This window comes from Zonotrichia albicollis, chromosome 2 (genome assembly GCF_047830755.1).
Source record: "Zonotrichia albicollis isolate bZonAlb1 chromosome 2, bZonAlb1.hap1, whole genome shotgun sequence".
NCBI classification, from domain to species: domain Eukaryota; kingdom Metazoa; phylum Chordata; class Aves; order Passeriformes; family Passerellidae; genus Zonotrichia; species Zonotrichia albicollis.
Window position 1 is genome coordinate 91,835,341 of NC_133820.1, and position 23,279 is coordinate 91,858,619.

Consider the following 23,279-nt stretch of genomic DNA (forward strand, 5'->3'; position numbering starts at 1 on the left):
TGATGGTACTGACCATAGCAACTGCTGAGATTGACTGTGCTTCTTGAAAATTACAAAAAAATTAAAAAAAAAAAAAAAACAACCCAGAAAGCAAGAAATCACACAAGGCAAAAGAGGCAAAAGTAAGAATTAGCTTTCTTATTTTGTAGTGGAAGTCCCTTTCAGTTAGATATTGACTCCTTTTCTTTAGCAGTTGGATGCAGCATGCTATACAACTTGTATTCAGTGTCCTGCTCACCAGAAAGTGTTGGTCTCCATTATATTACTGAAGCTTACAAAGGCATACTTAAATGCCATGTAAGTAACAAACCACAGTGCATTTTACTAGATGACTGCTCAAAAGTTCATTGTGGGCATCCAGGAACTCTACAAATACAGCGTTCAGAATGGCAGGAGTTACCAAGTGCACCACTAGGAGCAGCATCAACAGCAATGCAGGAAAACAACTAAAAAGAGAATAGGTCTGATGTATTGCTGCACTACCCGAGTTTCACATGACTCTTATACCAGCAATTTTCCCAGGAATCGGTCCAATTCCTTTTTGCTGGACAGAGTTAGAGTGGTTTTAGGCAGTGTAACACAGCAATGAATCAAATTTTCTACAAACTCCCATTATAGATTTCTCCCTGTCAGAAACCAGGAGGAAATATGAGATATCTTCAAAAATAACTGCAAAGAGATATCTTCACAGTGATCATACATTAAGAAAGAGGAGCAAAATGCTTACTGAGGCAAAAAAAAGGTGGAAAAAAAGTTACTTTCATTACCAAAGTTGTGACATGCAGTAGAGATTTGAGGAGATAAAGTATTTCCTTGCAAAGTAACTACATGCATATGTTCTGAGAATCTGACTGCTCAGATGCACAGGAAGACTCTGTTGCAGCCTCCATGAGGCAGAGCTGCACTATATATTAAAATTATAACCCAACACAATACTATCCAATATGCCATGCAGGTTGTATGCTACTACAGGCTCAGGCTTGCTGGGAAGGCTAAAGCCACAAAGACAGGATCAGCAGCCAGGAGGCTGCTGTCCTCATTGTCAACAGCATTTCAGAAGGCACCTAGGAAAGACTAAGATTTGTATTCTTGTTCCCATGGGGGTTTTTTGTGGTATTTTTTTGGTTTGGTTTTTTTTTTTTTTTGGTTGGTTGTTTTGGGGTTTTTTGTGTGTGGTTTTTTTTTTTTTTTGGTGGGTTTTTTTTTTTTAGCATTTTTTGCTCTTTTTTTGCCCTTTTTTTGCTGTTGTTTGTTTTTTGGGTGTTTTTTTTTGTTGTTGTTGTTGTTGGGGTGGTGGTTTTTTGGGTTTTTTTGGTTTTTTTCCTAATTTAGTTTACTACAAATAGCATGTATCTAGATATGAGAGAGAAATATATAACAGTTTATTACTAGCCACTAAGCGTAAAAAAATCTTATTTTTAAAGCATTGTGGTGAAAACAAGTAAAGGCAAATATCAAAGCAGAAAGAAAAAACATCATATATTGGAATGTTTGTAGGGGAATTGCTGATTTGAAATCAAAGCCAAAGGAAAAATATGCTGAAAGATGCAGAGCTATGATGACTTCACATTCAAAGGAAGAGGACTTCTGATAATGGTGAACAGGAGTGAGACTCAAAAAAAAGGGGGTTTAATATTAGCACCCATACTGCAAAATTTACTAGGGTTAACAAAATGGTGGAAATGTGAATATGAATGGACAGATCCTAGAATGGAGAAGAAAAAGGGGAGGGGAGAGCCAGGTAAATTAAATAAGGCAAACTTTAATAAAAGGGAAATACTGTGGGTATTTCCCACAGTTTCTCTGAACCTAGGGGTTCAGAGAAATTAATTCTAGAATTTGGATGAATTAAGTGTGTTACTTGAAGCAGGTCACATTTCCAGGGGTCTGGCTGGGGCACCATCCACCTGCCCAGCCTAAAAAAATCACAACTATACTCTTGGTTAACTGCCATACACATTCTGAACACAGCCTGTGATGTTTGAGGTGTTTTGGGGTTTTCTGATGTTAAGTCTTAACCCATGTGGAATCAAACATTCCTTCCTGAAAATACTAAGTTGCTGGGGTTTTTTTTCAGTTTCTTGTCCTGGGCTTCTGTTTGCCCAGATATTATATATCATTATCTAGAGAACCTGTAAGAGGGCAATAGCTAGATCCCTTGAAATGGAATGAAATAAAATTAAATATTTATTGCAGTATGGGAGGAGTGTGCATGGTATGAGAAAATACCAAGGTCTTGGGCAGAAAATGAACACTGTCAGAGTTTCTATCTGTAACCAGAATTTGTTCTTACATCTCCAATTAAGTACACTCAAGTAGTTTTTTGAAGTTCTCTTTTGTTTTTTAAGGTGAACCCCTAGGAATTTGTGGGTATCAGGTAAAAGCCTTGATGGACCAATAACCTTTGCAGTCGATGTGAGGAAACAATCAGACTATTTGCCAATGCAACAGAAGAAGCAAACTAACTAAAAAATGAAACCAAGCAAAATCAAAAGAAGAAAGTGTGAAGTTTAAGGTTATTAAAAAGAAATAAAATCAAATGAGCTGTTTGAAGAGTTCAAATTTTAGTGCTTCTATTAAGCCAATGATGGCAGCATACTCAAAGAAAAGAAGTACATTTAATGCATGTACACCAGAATATTTTATAAAGTGCTAGCATATATTCCTCCCGTAAGAGAATATTCTAACAGTAAAACAAACAAAACAAAATTTTTGAGAATCCTTGGCTACCACAAGCAGGAAACATATATCCTTTTTTTCCATAAGGAAAGATTATGCAAATGCTATCTGAAATTCACATACTTCTGATAATGACTGCAGGTATTCTGCCTTTTATGCATGGTGGTTTTTTGTTTTTTTTTTTTGGTTGGTGTTTGTTTGTTTGTTTTTATAAGGAATAATCTGGCAAATTTTAATAGCAAGCTTCAGTTTTCAGGACAAAGTCCCTGCTGGCACCCATTGAATCATTAGTTTTTTAAGTAGATGCATAATGAAGGGATACCTTTTGTTTTCAGAATGTTATACTACATTAAACAGGACTACAAGGTGCAAACCAATCCAGTCTTGACTTCTCAGTGTCAATGTTCATTTGTGTATCATGTTTAAAATGCATGGGTTGGAGAGAGAATGAAACAGATTTCAGACATGTTGCTTGATACATGTGAAATTATGCATATGATAAATCTGCCTAAAATTCAAAGCCACTTTCAAATAAAAGACATTAATGCAAACCATGCAACATAGATGTGAATCTCCTCTCACAAAAAAAGACAGAAAATAAATGGAAAAAGTAATAAAAGCTAGTTCTTGTGACTTCTTTGTGCCCATTCACAAGGCACTGTTTAAATTTATAATATTAAGTTCCATAAGGAAACCTCAGAAGGAAAAGGCATTCTGTCTTCAGCAGCAGGGATATAAAGGCAAGGAGCACAGGGAATTCATGAGAAATGAGCTATATTAACCTTCTCTGTCTCAAGTCTTTCTCTTTTCTCTCAAAAGAAAGGAGGAGATTCTAGGTTAGCAGCTTCTCCGGGTGGCAGTACGACATCATTCCTGATCCTAAGAACTTTAAAAGTCCATCCTCACAGATTAGCCAGTATTAAACAGTTAAGGAGTCAACCATAGTAATTTCCATTCTTGTATGTGTGATTTTTTAATTATCACTTCCATCAACAATAATTTTCTAATTTTTTTTATTTTTTTTTTTTATCTGTGGCTGTTAAAGATGACCAAGTTATCTGATTTGTAGCAATTTTCTTATTACTTTGGAATTCCCAAATCAAATTGTGTTAACTGGTGAACCTTAACCACCAAAAATCAGAAAGTCCTGGTAAACTGAGACATACATTGCAGTTTCTTCCACCCACAAACACCAGTAAGATTCCTGGGGGTCTTACAAAGCAAACCAGCAAGGGATAATCTCTGGTGAGTTAAGCCCAATATTTCAGTTGCAAGTGGGAAAAGGGTGCGGAATAGCCTTAGGCTTCCAGAATTGCACATTCATCAATTAAAAAAAAAAGAAAAATAGGAAAAAAGGAGAGAGATAAAATCAGTTTGTCTGACCAAAGCATGCGTAAAATACAAAGCAAATTCAGTGTATATGCCTTGTCAAAACTGGCAGCAAGAGAACACAAAACATTGTCTTAACAATTTTAGGTCTATTAGGAACAGCTGAAAACCAGCACATTACAGAGGATATTTGCTAAGAGTAAGCCAAAGATTATTGTGATGGCAAGCAATAAAAAACTGAAACTGCTTCCATACATGGGAAATTATTTTCAATTCACTAATTCCATAGGTTTGCTCAATCTTGCTTAAATATAATGGGAAACTGCACACAGACAAGATAAAAAACATGATGAAATTTACTTTTGTGTAGCAATGCTCATAAGTAGGACCCCTGTAGAGCTGGTTATAGGACTAACAATCAATAAAAGCCCCCTCTCCAGATTCATTAAAATGAAGCCTCACAACAGAACTTAAAGTAAACCCAACTTTTTTCTTATTTCAGAGCCATTTTACTTGTAGTTTCCCTCCCAAGCTCCTCCCTGCTAAAGAAAGAATTAATGAAACTCTGTAATAGTTTTAATGTCTTGACAGGTTTGTTAGTATTCAAAAGCTTTAAATGAGGAATGCAATTACAGTTCTCATGATGCAGCTAAAAGAGCCTACAAACCACTTCAGTTCCACTTAACTTTTACTGCAAGTGGACAACGTCCAGCACAGGAAATCCTGGTTACTGCTGCTGACCACAACTATTTCCACTGCAGAATGCAGCTGCTTTGGACTCTTGGGCTCTTAAAGGATTAGTTATACTTTGAGATATGAGTAGGTTGTAAAGTTGCTGCAAAAGTAAGGCCACCTTACAGAACAACATGTAATATGGTTGTGTACACGTAACTACATGAAAAGTCAATTGTGCTAAAAGACCAACTTGATTAGACCACATAAAGAGTGTTTTCATGTGAAACAGTACTATATAAAGAGCAATATGAAGTTAAAATAGTACACAGACACCACAATGAGCAAAGAAGAGTCCACCTACCATGTGCGATTCCAGTTGCAAATTGCTTCTTCTTTAATCGTCTCCTCCCTGAGGCTTTGTGCATATTGAAACACATGAATGTAACCCCCCAAAATGCCTAGCACAACACAAATACTAGCAATTATCTGTTTCTTTCAATTTTGTTTAGTAAAAGAAGTAAAAGATCAGTCCTGTTGTTTTTCACCCACTCTGCACCAGATGAGTCCTGCAAACACCAACAGACCTCTTTTCTCATGTAACAGGTTGGTAGAGAATGTGGAGAACTCAACAACCAAGGCTGTAATAGCAAGAATGTGGGAGCCTGAGCAGAGCAGAAATAGAAATTGTATCACTGTCACACACAGTGAACAAGAACACTCAAATAACAAGTTGGTAAAAAGGTCATAACCCATGCCATGTATGCCAAAGCAGGGCTGTGAAGGACTTTTCAAATTCAGAAGTGGGTACAGCCATGGCCTTTGAAGGAGAGAGACTACCATGGCTTCTGTGGTAGATGAACAGGCAGTACATTTGTGTCCTCATGCCTAGACATGGGAAGCTTTTAAGAGTCTTTTAAGTAAAGCTGTGTAAGTTTCTGAGAGTCTTGGGAGGAGTGGATTGTTTATGGGGAGGGAGGAGTTAACAGGGAGGGTGGCCTGGGCTGGAGGAATGCTGGGCAGCTAGTGAGAGCAATGTGAAGATAAGAGCAGGGCATTAGGGCAGGAAAAAAATGCTGTGGGGATCACACTGGGGAATACAAGGCTGGGAGTGTACCTTCACTGCAGAAGGGCTAAAACCTGCTCCTGCTAGGAGAGGATGGTGAGGGTGGGAGGAAAGACCAAAGACATTTCAGATATCACATAATGTGAGAGGAAAAGAGAAAACTGAGTTGGCTAAGGTAACTGTTTCAAGTGATGCTGGATAAAACAGAGTGGATAGGAGAGGAGAAGGTGAGGATCACAACTCTCACAGGAAGATAACTGAGAAGCTTACACAGAAATGACAGGTAAAATGGGTAGAAGATAAGTCAGACAAGTCAGAGGATAGCTAGCAGGGTCTTGATGCATGGCACAGAGGGGTTTGGAATGATCCCTGTCTATACCTGACCTGGTACTGCTTCTTCTGAAGCAAATCACCCCTAGCTGACCAATGCAGATCAAAATCACCTGCATGAAACAGCCTGTGCAGACACAAAATGGTTCATGTGCAACTCACACGAAACACCAGCCACTGTGAATTAACTGGCATACAGTCAGAGATGAGATGTGTTAAAGCAGCTGGAAATGGTGTCTGCAGGGCTTTTCTGAAAGAACAAAAGCCATATGGGTTCACAGTCACATGTTAAACGCAACTATTGTCTGTGGTTATTAGATGGGTGCCAGAGGGAGATGCAGCCCAGTTAGGGTGAGCTAACATTCAAAACCTCAGCTCTGGAGGATTCACTTTTCCCTTGCACGAGATTATGGGTCCTTTGAACCCTGCTAACACAAACAGTCTGGATTCAGAAGGGCAGATTGGCAGGGCTGAGAATACTCTCCAGGAGGGAACAGACTCCAAGGAACCTAATAAAAAGAAGAAGGCAAATATGTACAAAAGTAAAAGATACAAGCAGTTTTAATGCTTGCTAATGCAGGTCCTGAAGATACACAAGCAAGTGGAAAGTAAAGACAAGATGGACCCCTGCAGTTCTGTCTGTGGGGCTTGACTGCAGGATAGCACAGAGGGGTTTTTGTATTTTTATTTTCCCATGAAGTCATGAAGATGGCACTGGGATTACAATAATTGTGTTTCAAATTAAAAATCAAATGCCCAGGAGACGATACAACCAAATGGAATAAAAAACCAAGAACCACCTTCATGCATAAATTGGCAAAAGTGTATGGTAGAAATCAGAGAGAAGGTCTCAAGAGTCAACTGTTGAAACCAAGAGCAGGTGATCTCCAGCAGTATGAAAGCAACATTTGCAGCTCCACTATATGAGGAATATTTAGACTTTTAAGGTTGGGCAGAAGCACTTGCTCAACCCTTTGGGACACAGCAGATTCAGGTGTAATTAGCCAGGAGATAATTACAGCACCAATCCTGCTGTAGATGTAAGGAATGGTCCTAGCTTTTTTGAGAGAGTTTGCTGCTGTTACTGATGTCTTGGAACACACTGGGTGCCTGACACAACATGGCTTGACAAGTCTTTGGTAGGGGTGATGGTATTGTATGCAGCAAGACAGGAGAAAAATGACAGTTTAAGTAATGATCTCTGGCTGAGAAAATTATCTTAGTCTGGGTCTCAGTAATAATTGTTTGTGCAGGGGTAATGCAGCAACAGAAAGCCCAGCAGCAATCTTGGTTACACAGTGGTGAGTGGCAGTGAAAGCACCAGCTGAAACACCCCAGGCATGAGTGGCAAGAGAAGCTGGCACACATATGCTCAAGATAAGTTGCTGTAGAAGGATTAATACATTTATGTTTGGATCCAAAACCACAGAAATCACATGAATGTCCAAGTGAGGCTAAGAAAGGGTTGTGACCCACTATTATTAGCCCAGTGGTTATGGAGTACTAGTTCAATGACCCAGCTTATGTAATTAACCAGTGTATCAAAGAGTGATGAAAGGATCTGGAGTCTGGTTTTCAGGCCAGTAAACACTGCCACTCCACAAACAGCATCTTGTGCTGTTAGACTGCCAAAACCCATGGCCACAGAATCACAAGGACAAAAGCAGCTTTCAGTCATGGATGTATAAATCCATATTTTTTTAATCAGTCTGTTATTGGGAGTGGGTTTTTTTTTTCCTTCTCCATAGAAAGTGGGGCTGATATAAGTTTGTTTCTATATTTCAAAGGAAGCAATATGACTTCATGTAAATTCCTTGAGTTTCACAATGACATTCCAGTATGCCAAGATATTCACACGACCTGAATGAGTGAAAAATTAATACATGATTGAAGGAAAAGCAAAATATCATAGATGCTGTAGTAAATGTCCATTGGTTTTGTTGGAAAATTTTACATTTCTTATAACTAAGAATGTTCATATATCATTCATACACACAAAATTATGTGTTTGGGTAGTAAGGAAGAAGAGACAGAGCATTCTACACTGCCTATAATTCCTGTGACTGCTAAAGGAGTTTAGTGTATGATTTATATGAGGAATAAAAACCCTTAGCATCATTGGAAACCTACTGATTTCAGTATCTGAAATATCTCTCAAAATTACTTTTCTGTGTTTAAGAGCAGGAAGAAAATTTTGTACAGTAAATTCCTTAAAACTGATTTCCTCAAAGTACATACACCATGAAAAAGAAGTCAGTCTTTCCATATCTTTTTCCAGTATAAAAATCATCAGCCTTGGATGACTTTTTATTACTCACTTTTGCAACCAGCAAACATAGTGCGCAGGAGCTAGTTATTGAAAATAACAATTTGGCCTTTTGTAAAGCCATTTACACTGTAGTTATCTGAATGGCTGCTTGATAGGACCTGCCTACAACCTATCCTGGTTTCTGCTTTTCCAGAACTGTTTCTCTTGGAGTTACAACCCAAACTTCATCTCAATGGTAAAATTAGACTGGAATATTTTAAGAATTGCAATGTTAGTGTAACTGAACATCTTAAAAAAATCAGTAATAGCACCTGTAATTTAGCATTTGAAGTTACTAACAGTTTTTAAAATAGCACAGAGCAAAAGCCACCTTAAATGAAGCAACCTAGTAGTAATATTAGAGTGACAGTTGAACTTAAATTGCTGGTTTGCCCCTGTATTTTCATTAAAATTGATAATCTTTCCCAAAGGCTCTGTAAATTGACGGACCACAGAAGGTAGAAGGACAGCAGTGACAAGTTGAGCCTGTCTGTGTGAAGATGATCCTGTTCTGAACAAACAGTAACCAACCGGTGGCAACTGCAGCTTCTCCTTAGGGCTGACCCCACCCTTATTTACTGCTCTTTTACTGATGACTTTGACGCTCACTTCTTTAAGAGAGTGATAAGAGAGCCAGGAATACACAGCTGCAGTGAGATGGCACCAGAACATCCCTGTGGCTGCAACATGGCAGACATTTCTACCGTGTGGGCTGAGGAAAAGAGGAGAGGCACAACAGGAGTGACCATGCTGCGGCTCAGGGCACTTGCAGGTGGCCAAACACTGGGCTGCAAGCAGAGCCTTTGCCCTCAGCACAACACATCCTCATGGGCTGTGGGCAGCCTCCTGAAGGGCACCCGTGGTGCCCTGGGCCTCACTGCCCTGTCTGGGGACACAGTGAAACAGCAGGATGACAGACAACTAGCTAAAAAGCTGTTACTTATTCAAAAATCCATGTACATATTTAGGGTAAACTTTAGCGACCAAGGTTTTTCCCTTTAGGCCATTCTTCTTTCTCTGCTAAGCTGAAAGACAAGGGTGTCTAAGCTAAGAAGTAAAGGCAGCTGAGCATGGCTGGGGAAGAGAGAAGTCACTCTGCACTTCCCTGCATCAGCAGGTGAGAGGGCTTTCAAATGTCAGTATTCTCATCCTTAATGACAGCAGCCTCTTTGAAAGGCTCTTTGACAGCAGCTCGATGCAAAGGGAGGATTCTTTCCTATTCTATCCAACACTTTACAGCACCATGCTTTGTGAAAGCTGAAAATACTTTTCAGTTACAAAATATTTTTTTCTGTGATTTTCCAAATCATAGACAAAGGAAAATTAATAAGATAGACCAATTATTCTCTACATTATACAAGAAATAAAAGATCTTACAATGGTAAGATGGCCACTTACAATGGTAATTTCAGTTGATCTGTGATCAGGTACAGAATGTTGGGTCTGTGTTGCTTCACCCCTCATGTAATTTGAATAGCAATGACAGAGCCACTGCACTTTAAAGCTGTCGTGGTGATGAATGAAATGAAAAGAATTGCCAGGAAAATCTGCATCTTCTATTCTAGGAACACCTTGTTTCTTCAGTGATTTTAAAACTCAATTTTTAAATGCATTAATTTAATCTAATCTGTAAAACAGCACTTCCAAGAGCAAAGTTTTTACTGGAAAAGAAAGTAGCTTGATCTTTTCCAAATACATTAAACTCAAACCACTATGGAAGATTATAGCAACCAGGAGCCTAAACAATCTGTCTGCTCAATGAATATCCTTGAAGACGACCATCCAGAAATTTTCAAGCTCTTCCATCCCTTACAAAATACTGCTTTAATCTACTGAAGGAGAAAAAATGGTTTAAATGAACTTTCATTAAACTCTTAATTACTTAAAATACATTTAATTCACATTAATTTTCTCTGTTAATTATTATGAATGTTTTTTCTTTAATTTTATTTCATTTTTTTATTGCTTTGCATGTTCTCTTGATTAATTCACTTTGTGGTGCTTATAGGCTTAAGTGCAGGCTTCACCACAGGACCTTTTCTGGTGCTGCTATCAGCTGTGAATCCCATTCTCACATGCATCACCATCTAGCAGTGTCAGGGCAGCTTGACTCCAGATATCTTCATTCACAGAGCAGAAAGCATTTGATAAACTCAAGATACTTCCACTTAGTCTCTGATCTGGAACCTCCACATTGTGTGTGTACACAGTGCAGGCTTTTAAGCCAGGCAATGATAAAGACATTGATAAAGTTCAATAGGCTCCTGTTTTAATAGAAGTTAAAGTCCTACATCAGCACCAGAAGTATAAAGTCCAGTGTAATGTTATGGCAAAATCCATTATTTAATCTTAGGAGTTCATGTACTGCACCACTTGAGCTTTACCATTGCAGTCTATAAGGTAATAATAGTCATTTCAGTGAAATTGCAGCCTTACAAAGCTCTGCCACAAACACAGTCTTCTTCACTGTAATACAAGATTTACAAGGCAATATATAGAACTGAAACATTTTAAAACCTGATGAGGATGTTTGAGGCAACAGAGCACTTTACAATAGTTAATGGTAGCAGATGGATGACAAAAATGAGTCATGATAATATGAATTTTCTGTATAGGTGTGGGCAAAACAGATGTTAAGTCTCTTTTTTCTTAATGCTCAAACAGATTTTTTTTTTCCCAGTGTCTTCTTTAACCCAGATCTCTTTCCAGTACAATTCCCTTAGCTCCTGCTGCTCTCTGCACAGGAGGGCAGATGCTGCTCCCTTACTCCCAGTCTGCTTGCCATTAAGCAGTTTGGGTTTCTCATGGGGTTGCAGGTCCCAACATGCACACAGGTTGCCCAGCACAGGAGCAACAGCTTGGTGTTGACCCAAACCATGTGTCATGCTTTTGTGTCCTTTCCTGCTCTCACAGCCTGAATATTTAAGAGGGGAAAGGAAAACACTGTCCTGGTCCACCCAGGAGCCAAGGCACAGCTGACTAGTGGTGTCACAAGCCACCTCACCAGCACCTCCCTCCCCTTCTATTGCAGATGCTTTATCTTATCAAAGGTCTGCTGTCCTTGCTCTGTAATATACTCTACAAGTTAATACCCACAAGCCATCCTTAGATCAGCAATGAAAGGAAGCAATTTAACGATAAAGAAACGGCTGATCCAAATTGTCACATTCTCCCCGAGGACAATGGGTTTTGTACCTTATTGTTTGTGTTTGTTTACTCTGGGGGAGTTTCTTTGTGGTTTGATTTTTGGTTGTTTTTTTTTTTTTGGTTGGTTGGTTTGTTTGATGGGGTTTTTTTGTTTGGTTGGTTTTTGGGGTTTTTTTGTTTACATTGTTTTGCCTCTGGAAGCAATGCCCATATTTTGTATGCCTCATGTCTGATGTGAAGTAGCAGTGACTTGATATGAAGGACATCTTGAAATATTCTGCCTTTGTGAATGTGAATGTAGGAATCTGCAGAAACTGTGAATGAACATTTACAACAAACTGTGAGCCTCCTACTGATGCACTCAGATACAAAACAGGAGGCGAGAGAGGGAAGGAAAAGAGATGAATTTGTTTTCCTAGCAAACAGCTGTCTTCTTTAACAGAAGAAACTAAAAAGAAAACAGTGTGTGAAGAGGCCAAAAGCTGCATTAATTACACTATTTTTAGATGCTACAAGCACAATTTTGATAAACACTCTAAACTGTGAAAAAAATGTACTGTCAATGCAATTAAGTCTTTTTCATGGTGCAGCATCATCAATGCATGTGCCTGCTGAGAATATATTGTAGGCTGTGCAATGCAGTTTCCCTTTGATTAATGATTCAAGGCAATCAGTAGGGACCATACCAACTCCTGGGGGATGCCACAGCAAGCAAGCACAATGTCATCATTTAATTTCTTCTCTTGACCTACATTACAGAGTGAAGACTCAGTCACTATTAAGGGCCAAATTTCAGACATGGTTACAGAAAAGCAACTCCCACAGGGTTAAGACTAACACATTCAGAGATTAGGAGAAAAATTTGTACTGGAGACTTATTCTTGGATATTTGGAGGGATGCTAATTATTTGTTTATTTAGATCAAGTGCAGGATATCAGAAGGTGACAGATTAATCCTTAAGCTACCTTTAATGTCCAGGCTGCTGTGAGTTACTCATACCAGAAAAGCAATTCCTCCAGCCAGGAAACAGCTAGATCTTGTTTCTCAGCTAGTTAGTATTTCTATTTAGCCAAAGCCTGGCATTAGAATCTGGTGTTCTATCAGGATAGACCTAGAAGTCAGCCTGAAATAATCCTTTTTGCTGGAGGCAGCCAGTAGTGACATCAGTCTGTCAGCTGCATTGCTCTCCTCGAGTGACATGAAGTCCTCCATTTCACGCCAGTGGGCAGTGACCATATTATCTCATGGAGAATTCAGAGCTGAGTGAGGTAACACTGCAGATTTGGTTTCATAGCCTTCAGCACTTGGAAAACACTAGGAAGCTCAAAATGTTATAGCACCTCCCTCAAACATAGTTTTCCACTGTTTGGGAAGCAAAACTGCCCTCTGCTTCCTGAACCGGCTCTCTGTACAGTATTTATTCTTTCCCAAGGACTCAGTTATTGTCTTCAAGTACATCATTGTTTCAAGCAAGGATAAGTGAAAGGCCAACATTAGCAACGTTGCCAACAGCAGTGCTACTCTGACATGCTGAAATTTTCTACAGCGAGGATAAAGCTCATCTGCACTAGAGGCATCATTTTCTCCAGGGCTAACTGTTTGAAATCCTGAATAACAAAAGGGCATCTCTATGTGCAAAAGTTATTTTCAGCCTTGACTTAATTTATAAACTCAAAGCATCTCCACTATTTTCATTTTTCCCATAAGGAATGGATGCAAGAATAGACATGATGGATGCTAGTCACAATACCTTCTGAACCCCAGAAAGCTGCCCAGACACTTCAGAATGAAAATTTACATGATATGAAATGGAACAAAAGAATATAAATGCTTTGATACATGAGATTGCAGATGAGAATAATTCTGACTGTAGTGGAAATTGTCAGTTTAAGCAACTTCACTGGGTTGTTAAACAGGAACATACCTACCAGTGGAAGCTTAATATTTTTGCTAAGTAAAAGTAGTATAAAACTTTCGACTTTTCCTATCTTTGAAGGTAATAATTTAAATCCCTATGATGTTGCTTTGAAATGTCCACAGAGTCATGTACACTGAAAACTGACTTCAAATTTGTGAATTGCCACCCATTAAGTACTTCCTCTGAGTACGGTCATAAAAAAGATCCAGAACAAAACAGCACACTCTGTTCTCAGGAAGCCCACAAGGAGCTACTTCTGGCCTAGCATAAAACAATTCAGGCAGTAATGCTAGTACTCTGAGGAATGTCTACTAAATTTGAAATTGACCAAAACTTGCAAAGACATGTATTATTTGGAACATTAAAAAGTAATTTGTACTTTCAACTTTTAGTGCATAAGAAAATTGATTTCAAATTTGCTAAGTCACCGCATCTCTTTTGTACTTATAGGCTGTTCATCAGCTATCACAGACTGCCATGGTTTTCCTTACCTTCAAACCAGAGACAGTTTAGTGCCTGCACTTTTCCAAATGGAGTGGCACATAAAGCTCACTGTCTTACAGAAAAAGTCTTGAATTAATCACTTTTTAAGCTTTACATGTTACATAAACTCAGTTATTTCTGTTACTGAATCTATATAACTTCTTAAACTTCTAACTCTTTGGAGCTACTTAAGGGGAATTATGTCCTTTTATAAACATAAGGCATAAAAATACAACTTTGATTTTATTTTTCCCATTCTCATGTATCTGTCTCTCTTTACATAAAGAAGTGTTCCATTATCCCTGAAAACAGTAAAACTTTTAGCCCTCAAAATCTAGATTTCAAAATCCTTCAAGCACCTGGAACTGTACTTCCAAGCTTAAGCAGTACTGGTGCAAGACTGAGAGAGCTAAAAAGTGAAGTTAATTTATTGACAGACAATCTCTATTCCAAGGATGTCAATTACTCATTAACTACTTTATATAAAGACAGGTCCTTAGACCAAGCACAAGAACCAATGTATCCTATTTGTTGCCCTCCCCTTGCGAGCCCTACCAGCTAAGAACCTCTGTCCTCAACAATTACAAGATTTAATTGGACCACTTTCCACAGGAGAAAGGAGAGCAAACCACTCAGTCCGCATCACAGACCTCTACTCCCTGAAGACATACTTTAGGCACTTAAATCCCTCATTAGCAAGACCTCAAATGTATATTTTGCTATTGGAAAAATAAGTAAGAAGCAGCCAATCTAAGTTTAAGATTAAATTGACTAGTTTTTTTTTAAAGAACACAGGACTAAATGTTCTTTAGAAGAGCTCCTCTGACTGTAGAGAAAATAATCTGGGCGTGTTCCTGGAGCAAAAACCCCCTTTCCTGAACTCTGTTGCTGCTGCCTTCCTGTCTCATGTTCTCATGTCTACATTCATCCTTCCCACAGTCACTGGATTGGAGAAGCACAATTTGATAAAAATCAAAACTGACAAACTATCTACCTGATCAAGTACTTCCATGTCCTTGGAGACCAAAATTCAAGTCCTAAATAGGAAGAACATAAGACTTCAGTGATCACCTAAATAGGATGGCAGCATTAACTGCTATCCCATGGGAGCTTGGATGCAAAAAGGCCAGAAGATGGGAGAACAGTAATTATCCTTATGAAGATTCACATTGGTGTGTCACACAGAGATCACATTTTTACAAGGCCATTGATGAGTACACCCTGAAGCAGCTGTGAAGGCAGCCCACAAACCAGGACACCTCTCTTAACCTTGTTCTCACTATCACATGAGTGACTTGGCTCAAAACTGCACATGTGAATCAAGATAAACTCTGCCCTTGCAGGAACAACGAAAGACAAAGGGAAACACCATAATTTTGCTCTGTTTCAGGAGATAGAGCCACACAAAGAAACTTGTTTAAAATGAGAAGCTAAGAGGATTAAAACCTGACAGTCAGTGTGGAGATTGTTGAAGAAGCAACACTGATGAATGCATACCACAGATTTTTTTGGAGGTATTTTTAGAAAGGGTAGAAAACTCATGATGACTGAACAGCAGGTTAGGGAGGTAATTGGACACAAGAAGTTTCTACTTTGACAAAGCTGTGTCAAACCTAAGAAAAAATGAAGTTATCATAAACCCTGGCAGATTAACTATAAAATCATAACAAAGAGGGCCCAAAATAGGGTTTCAAGAGCAATTGTCCAAAGAAATTAAACTAAATATAAAAACTTTCTTGAAGCATATCAGTAACAAGAAATTTGGCAAAGTCTGTAAGGCAAACAGTTGATCAAAGTCCTCAAGAGCAACATGACAAAGGATAGAATTGCAAAGAATAAAGTTCTTTGTATTAGTGTTCACTGTAAAAAAAAATTGGACAGATGCTGAAATTTTTATTTTGGGTGGTCTTTATAAAGGATACCTCTGAATTCTGTCATATTTTACAGTTACTTTAAAGCAATGAGTAGTAAATTGCAAAACCCCTCTAGCATGCAGTACACAGTTCAAAGAGAAATCAGGGATGAAATCAGTATTTACCAGCAGTAGTGAGTAACCTTTCTGTACAAAGCTGTCAAAATACTTGGAAAGGGTAAGTGCAAGTTGAGTTTTTCAAAGCTGGTTAGGTGATAATTAGATTTACATACCCAAAGAAAAACAACAGAGGTGGTGAAGGGTCTGGAACACAAAGATAATGAGGAGCAGCTGAGGGAACCAGTGTTGTTTAGCATGGAGAAGAAGAAGAAGCATGGAGAGGAATGACACCTTAACACTCTCTACAACTGCCTGACAGGAGATTGTAGCAAGGTCGGGGTCATTCCCTTCTCGCAGGTAACAAGTGACAGGACAAAAGGAAATGGCCTCAAGTGGGACCAGGAGAGGTTTAGATTAGTTAGGAAAAATTTCTTCAACAATTATCAAGCACTGGGACACGTTGTCCAAGGAAGTGGGGGAGTCACCATCCCTGGAGGTATTTAAAAAACATGCAGATGCGGCACTTAGGGACATGTTTTAGTGGTGGAATTGGCAGAGTTCACTTAATGGTTGGACTCAATGATCTTACAGGTCTTTTCCGCCCTAAATGGTTCTCTGATTCGATATAAGGAAAATTCATAAGGGCTGATGAAAGAGACCGTATATTTTAATAATACAGATGTGATTTTATCTTCATCAATAAGAATATGAATAATCTATTTTCAATACTTGAATAATAGTTTATGTGGTAAAGAATTTCAGCCCCCATGTCCCTCACAGCACACTCCTTGAGACACTAATTTTGGATTATTAATTCAGTGGAAAATTGAATGCAACAGGTTACAAGAAAAAAATACATTATCAATCAAAGTAAAATAAAAGTACTGTAATAAATAGTGCCAAAATGCCTGACTGAAAATAGGTTGCTCAGAGTCTTTGAGATAATTTTAATGTCTTTCCTTTCATGTGTTAGAGAGTCTGCCTCTAAAATGTTTGTTCTTTCATTGGGGCAGGCTTACCTAAATGATCTGAACTTGGAAAAAAATTTGCTAGAAATGACCTAGCAAAGAGATATTTTTTGTGTGTGTTGCACTTTGGTCTTATTCCCAATATGCTGAAAGATTGTATTTGTCAATTTTTATGCAGCCTTTTCAGAGCAGTGCTTTCAAAGTGATATTGCTCCCCATTTGTACCCAGATGTCTGCTTATATGGACAAAGGGGATGTCAGAGCCAATGCATTTTCCAGGACCAATCTTCATCCCCTTTCCCCTGAACTATGCATATTGGACTTTTCCTCTCAGAAATTTGAGATCTATCTTGCCTAACTATAGCTATCTACAAGTTTCATTCTTATATTTTCTCTTAATAATATCATTGTTGTGTAAGTCCATGGATATATCTGATTTTGTACTCTGTTTCTATCAATGGCTAAAGCCACCCACTGGATGAGACTGAAAACAAGGACAACCACATAGAACCATAAGAATGGTGTGGGTTGGAAGGAACCTTGAAAGACCATGTAAAAAAACTCTGCCTTGGGCAAGCACACCTTTTCACTAGATCACTAGATCAGGTTGCTCAGAGCCCCATCCATAACCTTACCTGAACATGACTCCCCTGAGTACTTTCCTAGCTTCCACATGTTTTCCACTGTGATAATTTACAGAGCCTGATGTGATTTCTGGGTTACTAACCCCAACAGAAGCTTCTTCCAAACACTTGTCCGTTTCCTCCTAGAGACCATGTAACCTTCAATTACTCCCAACATTGCTTATCAGCAAGCTCCTTGGTTCTCATTCCAATCCCATGAAAAAAATGTGTTTTTTCTGTTTTGTAATGGACATTCAGAATTATTTAATGTCCCTAGTTCTTGCATTTGAAGAGGCAGCATGCAGTGTCTCCTTTTGCCATGGCATTCATGGTTTTAGAATTATTATATGCCTGTCTCCTCCATGTCCACCATCTCTATGTCATCTATTTGTGTCATCTGTTGTGGGTTAACCTTGGCTGGCTGCTGGGTGCTTGCCAAGCTGCTCTATCATTTCCCTCTCTGTAAAAAGAACAGGGGACAAAACTGGAAAAAAAAGAAAAAAAGCTTATGGGTAGAAATAAGGACAGGGAGAGATCACACTTCAGTTTTTGTTGTAGGAAAAAACTTGACTTGACTTAGGGAAATTAATTTAATTTATTGACAATTAAACACAGTAAGATAGCATAAAATAAGATAAAATCTAAAAACTTCTTCTTCCCCTCTCCCTTTTCTTCCCAGGCTTAGCTTTCCTACAGACATCTGTACCTTTTTCCCTGTGAGCAGAATAGGAAGATGGGGAATGGGGAGTTCAGTCAACTCCTTGTGCATTGTCTCTGCTGCTCCTTGCTCTTCACACTCTTCAAGCATGAGGTCACTCTCATGGGATACAGTCCTTCATGAAGTGCTCACCACGGGCCGCAGTTCTTAGCAAACCCCTTCCACTGGGTGCAGTCCTTCAGGAACAGGCTGCCCCAGTGAGGGCCCCCTTAGGGACACAAGTCCTCCCAGAAAAACTGCTTAACCATGGGCTCCTCTCTCCATGGGCTCACAGGTTCTGCCAGGACCCTGCTCCAGCACGATCTTCCCATGGGGTCATAGCCTCACCTGCTCTGGCATGGGGTCCTACAGATATCTGCTCCACCATGGACCTCCATGGAGTGCAGGGGCTCACCATGGGCTGCAGAGGAGTCTTTGCTCTGGTGCCTGGAGCATCCCCTCCCTCCCATTCTTCATGTATTCACAGCTGCCTCTCTCACAAATCCTCACAGTGCTCTCCCAGACGCTGTTTCCCAGCAGGTTTTGCCCTTTCTGAAATACATTATCCCAGAATCACTACCATCATCACAAGAGGGTTTGGTCTCCAGTGGCAGGTCTGTCTTGGAGCCAGGTGACATTGGCTCTATCAGACACGGGGGAACCTTCTGGCATCTTCTCAGAGAAGCCACCTCTGCAGTTCACCCAGCTACCAAAACTTTGCAGTGGGACCCCAATACACATGGACAGCCCACCAAGTCACAGTGTGTATGGAAGCTGTTCCCTGCCTTTGACTGTTCTTTGGTTTTTCCTGAACATTTCCTTTTCGGCAACATGACCTTTTTGAGAAGAGAGAATATGAACAATACGGTGTTCAAGACATGGATGAACCACCAGCCTGCAAACATAAACTTTTCTTTTTTTAGTTTTCTACACATACACATGTTCTTTTATAGTTTTCTGTTATTTTCCTATCAATTCCTAACACTTGATTCTTTCTGATTGTTACTGAGATGGTAGGTCCACAAAAATAACTGTCATAATCAATAATGCCTCTGTAAAATTATTTGTTTTCCAAAACAGAGATTTTTCCAGCTTTCTTTGCTAAAATGTCCCATTTTCCATCTTCCTCTGGTTTTGATTAAACATGTATTTACTCAATATTTGGGATGAAAATTAGCAGTAGCAAAAAGCTGAAAATAACAAAAATGTTGAAGCCATTTGCATGGCTCTTGCTTGTGTAAAAAAACCCTACTAGCATTACCTTTTCCTCATGCATTAATTCAACTTTTATCACACAGTAAAAGGCAGAAAGGCAATAAATTCTCATAAAAAATAAGAAAAACATTCATTTGCCTGTGACCAAGCCAAATACTTGCCCAGCACCCAGATTAGGATACATTTACTGCCACCCTGAACCCATGAGAAGCACTCAGCAAACCTAGGGATGCTATAATGAGTCTGAAGTTTTAATTTTCCCTAGGGAAATATAAATCCTGCATGCATTCAACTGCTGTATTTCTGATACACGTGTTTGCGTAGAGAAGATAATGAGATGTTTATAAGTGGCATGATACATTACCCCATAAAATTGATGAGTGATCCATGCATCACACTCTAAGAGAATTAAAAAATTAATCAGTCACAAACTATCCCTTCGTGCTTGTGAATTCTAATTTCTTAGAGGAGCTGTGGAAACTGTAAACTATTAAGAAGTCAAAAGTTAACATTCTGCAATAACACATGATTTATCCATCTGATTTGAAAACTAACTAATGGAAAGATTTAAGTGCTTATCTCTTTCCTTAAATAACACAGGTGAATGATGCAGTCAGAAGTGCAAAACAGTAGAAAAACCCCACAAAAATTGAATGTTCAGGAGGTTTTGGCAGGGAGAAGAGCTATCCAAAACCATGAAGGCATACAGCCTAGGCAGGAAGCCTTTCATTGTGAATGATACAGGTTATGGGATTATCCTTCAGAAGTATCTTTCAATAATTTGTGAAGAACTGTTCAAGGGCTGGAATAGATGGAAGACTGGAGAAAGCACACCTCCACCATTACAATATAAGAGCCAAAAACTTGGCATGAGTCTGGACATGAGAGTGCATTTCACTTTTGGGCTGCTCCAGAGGCACTATAAGTATTACCTGTTCCTTGTCTGGAGCTGGCTATAATTCAGTCTTAGACAAGATGTGCTTAGAAAAGATGTGTGTTTCAGGGCCCTGCCAAGTTCAGAAATATTCACAACAGACAGTTACTCCACAGTGATGCAATGCCTACTGTAACTAAATCTATAGTTTAAAAATCCCCACAGATATTTCTAGTGAGAGACATTGAAGAGACTGTTCTTCAATTCATTGATTCAGCTAGATTTCGGGTTGTCTGTAATCCCTAAACACCGAGTCATTTCATAGATGGAAGAATTAATTGTATCAGATAAGACTGAGATACTTGGTTTAGAAGGCAGAAGGACAAAGTAAAAGCAAGCAGAACTATGTTCAACTGAACCCACTGAGTTAATCTGGTTTGCTCTCTTATACCCTTTACAAAGACATTTGCTTCCATCTCCTTTATCACTGTTATTTCATTCTTTCTTTTGAACTTTTGGACTAAATGACTATTGAAAATCTTAGCAAATACCTCCTAAGATTTTTGAAATTTTTATTTTCAAAAAAGTCATGGCTTAAATTTATTTCAGCTTGAAAAATAAGAAACTTTCAACCCTGTCAATAAAGGAAAAATATTTTAAAAATTACTTGGAAGCAAGCATCAGCTATATAAAAGACATGTGACAAAAATTTGAGTGAATTACTGTCAGGCACAATGTTCATCTGAATATCCAGATAAACCTAAATATTTTTTAAGAGTTTTACTGTCCCTCCTGACCCCTGAATGGAATAAAAAAACAGGATACAAGTTCCTTCAAGCTGTAAAGAGCCCCATTGAGGAAAAAAAGGAATTTTAGGTTTACGTTCAGAGGCATCTAATTAAAGAGAGAAAATTACATTCATGCAGATAGTACCCATTCAATTGTTAGTGCACACAGGGAGTCTGTGCACTAACAATTGAATGGGTACTATCTGCATGTGCAGCATGTGTATTCTAATATTAAATGTGAAATGAAGGTTTTTAATAGCCTTAGAAGGCTCAAATGGATATTATAATGACTTTTTAACAATATGCCTTATTCCATTTAAGGAGAGAATTGCTAATCCATTTGCTTCTTTATTTCTGATTTTGTTTTAGAAAGGGATAAATTACACAAATATTGTTACATTCTATGTGATGCTCAGTCACAAATAAATCAAGTGGAGAGTAAAGATTAATTTCTGGTGGAAACAAGAAAAAGAAAATTAGGCCTGTTATTTTGCAATATAGGAGTGAAAAAAACCAAGGAAATTACAAATATAACTAATATGATAAGGAACAAGATATTTCTGAGAAGCATGAAGTTAGCCTAAAACTGAGGTAACAAATCTCAGTGTCTATGAATTAATTATTTTATATTCCCTCCATCTGGAAACAAATATGGCAATGAATATACTTCTGTCTTTTAATTTAAGTTCTTATTCACCTTAATATTTATGAATGCAGTCCAGCAACTATCAGTAGCATTCCTAGCATTAGTCCCATTTGGTCTCTGCATCTCTCACCTATTTCTCATTGGAATTTTTTCATGTTAATTCCCATCTTCTCTAAATTGTCTGGTTTCTACATACTTTTATTTAAAAACTTTTTCAAAATATTATGTCAAGGTGACTATTAAAGTGCCTTATCTTATAATAATTAATTTTCTAGGGACTGACTACTAAAGGATGATGTTCAAAATTATATATTTTTTTTTCCTTAGGAAGCTTGGATTTTCTCAAACTTGCCTCTTTTTCAAATTCTGAATTGGCAAGCAGTTATGATTCCCTCCCTCAGCAAGATCAAAAATTCACCCTTGTTCTCAGGATTGTCTTTTACTGGATCTCTCCACTTACACTGCTGGTACCTTTGAAGATACATGCTCTGCGATACCTCTGCCCAAAGGGACAAGGACTGCCTATGAAATTTGAATGGCATCACTATGGGCAAGGCAAAAGAAAGAAAGAAAGTAACAAACAAAAATGTCCAACCGAAAAGTTTGCATTCAATCAGCACCATTTTCACTTCTTCCATCTAACCTTTTCAAAATCAAGATAGAGATTACTTTAAATGAGGTTTACAAAACTACAAACACCAGCTAGTTGTCCTAGTAGTTTTCTTTGGGGAAAACTTCTGTTTGAAAGAAGTGAGTCATTAGTTTCTGGGCTTTCCAAATGACAAAAAATGCCTTCACTGCTCTTCCCTCAAGCACTGCTCTACTTGCCTTCTGTAGCATTGGGTTCTTGTTGGCAACAGTAGCTAGTTTTTGCTTCAGGACTGGATTATCCTCTGAGACCCCTACTCTCCTTGAAAACAGGAATCAAGTTCCATGGAGAAAATACAAAAGCATAAGTAGACTTATTTCTATAAACAGCAGAAGAATAGCATATTTCTATAAAGTTCTAAAATAAGATAGCAAAGCAAATAAATTAAAAGTAATTAAAAAAAAAAAAAAAACTAATTTTGCTGGTTTTGAGATAACTGTGGGCAGCTAAGCTAATTCCTGAAGCTGGAGATTTGCTCAAGCCACCACACTTGCACCTGGGCAAGCTGCAGATACTGGGCTCCCTAAGGCAGCCCAGAGGTAGTAGGCACCTCCTTCCACAGGATGCACTTATCCTTCCACAGTCAGAGGTACACAGTGGGACCCAAAGGGATTGCAAGAACCAGGAAACCTGAATTTGGATTCTTGCTCTTCAAATAATACCAACCCTTGCTGAAGGGAAAGAAGCAGTCCACGTTTAGGAGACCTATGTGCAAACCACTAAAGTGAACAGAAAGAGCAACCAGAGTGTACAGGAACAAGATACTGCTGGGGAATTACTGTACCTGCACCAATGGCCAGCTATGTCAATGTTGAACCCTGCCTACAGCTGCTAACTCTGGGGTGAAGACACCTGAGCCCCCACTGGCACAGCAGTCTGGGGACATCCTGTGTGGCAGGAACAATGGTGCCCAC

General features: G+C 38.7%; 1 protein-coding gene across 5 annotated transcripts in view; it reads right to left on the reverse strand.

Moving 5' to 3' along the window:
• FGF14 (fibroblast growth factor 14) overlaps nt 1–23,279 on the reverse strand; it is a 378,304-nt gene that overhangs the window by 209,497 nt on the left and 145,528 nt on the right. Inside the window, exon 1 of one of the 5 annotated variants that reach the window (XM_074535679.1) lies at nt 5,045–5,338. The exons of 3 other annotated variants lie outside the window; for them this stretch is intronic. In XM_074535679.1, coding sequence (XP_074391780.1) covers nt 5,045–5,047 — 3 coding nt within the window. In that variant the 5' untranslated portion in view covers nt 5,048–5,338. Of the gene's footprint in view, nt 1–5,044; nt 5,339–23,279 lie in introns of those variants that run through there. One more of the 5 variants, XM_074535678.1, reaches the window with a different exon arrangement.